Source organism: Sceloporus occidentalis, unplaced genomic scaffold (assembly GCF_023333645.1).
Source record: "Sceloporus occidentalis isolate IW3139 unplaced genomic scaffold, rSceOcc1.0.p SCAF_148, whole genome shotgun sequence".
Classification (NCBI taxonomy): Eukaryota; Metazoa; Chordata; class Lepidosauria; order Squamata; family Phrynosomatidae; genus Sceloporus; species Sceloporus occidentalis.
Window position 1 is genome coordinate 1,713,242 of NW_028317128.1, and position 4,594 is coordinate 1,717,835.

The window sequence follows — 4,594 nt, forward strand, 5'->3', positions numbered from 1 at the left end:
GCGGCTGCCGGGGCTTTTCTCGGTTAGCGTTGTGTTTAAGCCGTCGGAGGGGTCTGTGGTGGTTATAGGAAAATGCATGTATGTGGCCCCCCGGGTGCCCTCCACACACGCGCCGTCTGATCCAATTCTGTATCCATTGTCAGTAGTGGGGAGAGAGCAGGGGTTAATCCCCCTATAAAGTTTATGTACATAGTAAAGCATTATATAGGGGGTCTCTCTGCCCCCTCCTGCGTTTAGTGGTTCTTGCCCCGATCACGTATGACGCGGAGCAGCGGCTGTAGAATGATCCGCGTTAGTAAATGTAAATGGTCTGCGTTTACCTGGATTTCTGATCACGTGTCCTGTGTTCATAGCATGTGGAGCCGCGTGTGTTCTCAGGAATCCAGCCCACCGGGATCCCCCACCTGGGTAACTACCTAGGGGCCCTGCAGAGCTGGGCCCGGCTTCAGGATGAGTTCAGCTGCGTGCTGTACAGCGTCGTGGACCTGCACTCCATCACCGTGCCGCAGGACCCCGCAGCGCTGCGGCGCAGTATACTGGACATGACGGCGTGTCTGCTGGCCTGCGGCGTCCGCCCCGAGAAGAGCTGCATCTTCCAGCAGTCGCAGGTGGGTGTCCATTATCTAAACGGTGCGACGACGCGAGCGTTTCCCAGATCATGCGTTACGGAATGCTCTTTATTAAATCTTTTGATTGTTTAGGTGATTTATAGTCTCGTTTCTGTAGGTGGCGGAGCACGCTGAGCTTGGCTGGATCCTGAGCTGCCTCGTCTCCATGCCCCGGCTCAAGCATCTGCCCCAGTGGAAGGTGAGTGATGGCCCCCGGGGGCCGCTCTGTCGCTCCGATCTCGGCTTCTTTTCACTTTTATCCGCTTCCTGTTACTTTATGACGGATCCAGGATCCTGAAGTATATTCCGAACCCCGTGCTTCTCCCTTCATTTACCGTCAGATTAACCCCTTGCGGGTTGGATGCCTCTGAGTGTGTCAGCGTTTCCATCCCTTTTCTTCCGCTGGTGATTTTTGACCATTTAACCGTTTCTTAGATTAAGAGCCAAAACCAGAAGAACGAAGGCAGCGTTGGATTATTCACCTACCCGGTGCTCCAGGCCGCCGACATCCTTCTGTACAGGTAAGAACCCCCCGAGCCGCTCTCCCCGTTTAGTGAATAATGGCTTCCGGGCCGCGTTTTGTGCCCTGTAACCCCGTCTCTTGGTTCCAGGTCCACGCACGTCCCCGTGGGGGATGACCAGGCGCAGCACTTGGAGCTCACGCAGGACACGGCTCGCAAGTTCAATAGCAAATTTGGGGATTTTTTTCCCGTCCCGAAGGCCCTCATGAGTGAGTATGGAGTCCGACGGCGTCTCTGTAAGATTTCAGAGACATGATTAGCCTCGCGTAGGATGTCCTGATGGTGCATTTCCGGTGGGGTCCTGCGGGGGGCGCTGCGGAGCTATTACCACAAAATCATTATTCCAATACTCCTTTAGATTGGTCATTTATTATTAAGATGCCGCAAGCCGGATCCACCGGAATATCCCTTATCGGGGGCCACGGGCAGGAGAACGGAGCCGGTAACACCTGCCGCCAGCGAGCAGCAGGAACGGTCGCCGACGGGAAACCATGTAACCAGGGGCTTCCCGAGTCCTCGGCTCTGTTACTGTATTATTACTGGAGACTGTCTCTGAAACCCGCAGCGGAAGCTTCTGGAGAGGAATGAGTTACTTTGTATCACGTTTGCCGCGGGAATAACCAGATATAAACAGGCGCTCTTCCATCTGGCCTCCACAATCACAAATGGTGACGGGCGTGAATGGGTTAACTCTTCTTTCATTCTATGGCCTCTAATGAGTTACTTTAACCCCCTCCTTGATTTACCTTTAAACCTTGCAGGCACCTCCAGGAAGATACGGTCTCTTCGGGACCCGTCAGCCAAGATGTCCAAGTCGGACCCTCAAAGACTGGCCACGGTCCGCCTGACCGACAGCCCGGAGGAAATCGCGCTGAAATTCCGGAAGGCCGTCACGGACTTCACGTCGGAGGTGACCTATGACCCGGAGCATCGCCCAGGGGTCTCCAATTTGGTGGACATACATTCGGCGGTCACGGGTCTTGGAATCGAGGACGTTGTGAGGCAAAGCCGGGGGCTGGAGACGGCCCAGTACAAGCGCTTGGTGGCGGACGCGGTTATAGAGAAACTCACCCCAATCCGGGGAGAAATAAAACGCCTCCAGGGGGACGCGGGGTTTCTGGGGCAGGTGCTGGACCGTGGGACGCGGAGAGCGCGGGAACTGGCTGCTCCCGTATACGATTCAGTCTGTAAACTGGTGGGGTTAAGGTGAGGCTTCCGGGGGCCACAAATGACTTCTTTTCTTTTTACTCCTCGTATCAGATTAAAAATACGTTTTCATAAATATACCTACATTTTCTTTTTTCTTTTTTTTTTTTTACCACAGTTGTAGTTTTTGACCCGTAATATGTTTATCCTCATCATACTGTCTGTGGGAAACAATAGAATGTCTCAGTCTTAACCTCCTAGCCAGACACTCGGACTAATGAAAGTCTATGGAGGAACGGACTTCATTAGCATCGCCATAAAGCATCAGCTCAGTCACCCAAAATATCACATGACTGACAGCAACGGCGGCCTCCAGACCTGTAGATAACAGGAGATTATTGGGACAAAATGACATAAAACCAGGTTTTGTCACAGACCAACATTACTGTATACAGCGCTGGGGGGTTATATTACTGTATACAGCGCTGGGGGGTTATATTACTGTATACAGCGCTGGGGGTTATATTACTGTATACAGCGCTGGGGGGTTATATTACTGTATACAGCGCTGGGGGTTATATTACTGTATACAGCGCTGGGGGTTATATTACTGTATACAGTGCTGGGGGGTATATTACTGTATACAGCGCTGGGGGGGTTATATTACTGTATACAGCGCTGGGGGGGTTATATTACTGTATACAGCACTGGGGGTTATATTACTGTATACAGTGCTGGGGGTTATATTACTGTATACAGCGCTGGGGGGGTTATATTACTGTATACAGCGCTGGGGGTTATTACTGTATACAGCGCTGGGGGTTATATTACTGTATACAGCGCTGGGGGGTTATATTACTGTATACAGCGCTGGGGGGTTATATTACTGTATACAGCGCTGGGGGGGTTATATTACTGTATACAGCGCTGGGGGGGTTATATTACTGTATACAGCGCTGGGGGTTATATTACTGTATACAGTGCTGGGGGGGTTATATTACTGTATACAGCGCTGGGGGGTTATATTACTGTATACAGCACTGGGGGTTATATTACTGTATACAGTGCTGGGGGTTATATTACTGTATACAGCGCTGGGGGTTATATTACTGTATACAGCGCTGGGGGGTTATATTACTGTATACAGCGCTGGGGGGGTTATATTACTGTATACAGCGCTGGGGGGTTATATTACTGTATACAGCGCTGGGGGGGTTATATTACTGTATACAGCGCTGGGGGGTTATATTACTGTATACAGCGCTGGGGTTATATTACTGTATACAGCGCTGGGGGGTTATATTACTGTATACAGCGCTGGGGGGTTATATTACTGTATACAGCGCTGGGGGGTTATATTACTGTAAACAGCGCGGGGGGTTATATTACTGTATACAGTGCTGGGGGGGTTATATTACTGTATACAGCGCTGGGGGGTTATATTACTGTATACAGCACTGGGGGTTATATTACTGTATACAGTGCTGGGGGTTATATTACTGTATACAGCGCTGGGGGTTATATTACTGTATACAGCGCTGGGGGGTTATATTACTGTATACAGCGCTGGGGGGGTTATATTACTGTATACAGCGCTGGGGGGTTATATTACTGTATACAGCGCTGGGGGGTTATATTACTGTAAACAGCGCGGGGGGTTATATTACTGTATACAGCGCTGGGGGGTTATATTACTGTATACAGCGCTGGGGGGGTTATATTACTGTATACAGCACTGGGGGGTTATATTACTGTATACAGTGCTGGGGGGGTTATATTACTGTATACAGCACTGGGGGGTTATATTACTGTATACAGCGCTGGGGGGTTATATTACTGTATACAGCTCTGAGGGTTATATTACTGTATACAGTGCTGGGGGGGTTATATTACTGTATACAGCACTGGGGGGTTATATTACTGTATACAGCGCTGGGGGGGTTATATTACTGTATACAGCGCTGGGGGTTATATTACTGTATACAGCACTGGGGGGTTATATTACTGTATACAGCGCTGGGGGTTATATTACTGTATACAGTGCTGGGGGTTATATTACTGTATACAGCGCTGGGGGTTATATTACTGTATACAGTGCGGGGGGTTATATTACTGTATACAGCGCTGGGGTTATATTACTGTATACAGCACTTGGGGTTATATTACTGTATACAGCACTGAGGGTTATATTACTGTATACAGCGCTGGGGGTTATATTACTGTATACAGCGCTGGGGGTTATGTGATATTTTGGGTGACTGAGCTGATGCTTTATGGCAATGTTCATAAAGTCAGTTCCTCCATAGACTTTCATTAGTC

At 49.7% G+C, this 4,594-nt stretch overlaps 1 protein-coding gene across 1 annotated transcript; it reads left to right on the plus strand.

Moving 5' to 3' along the window:
- The first annotated feature begins 371 nt into the window (after positions 1-371).
- LOC149280772 (tryptophan--tRNA ligase, mitochondrial-like) lies at positions 372-2,466 on the plus strand. Its single transcript, XM_089500143.1, has 6 exons — positions 372-608; positions 727-807; positions 1,044-1,129; positions 1,220-1,338; positions 1,891-2,335; positions 2,454-2,466. Exons 1-6 carry the CDS (start codon positions 543-545, stop codon positions 2,464-2,466), a joined length of 810 nt encoding a protein of 269 aa, XP_089356269.1. The 5' UTR covers positions 372-542.
- The last annotated feature ends 2,128 nt before the right edge of the window (positions 2,467-4,594 follow it).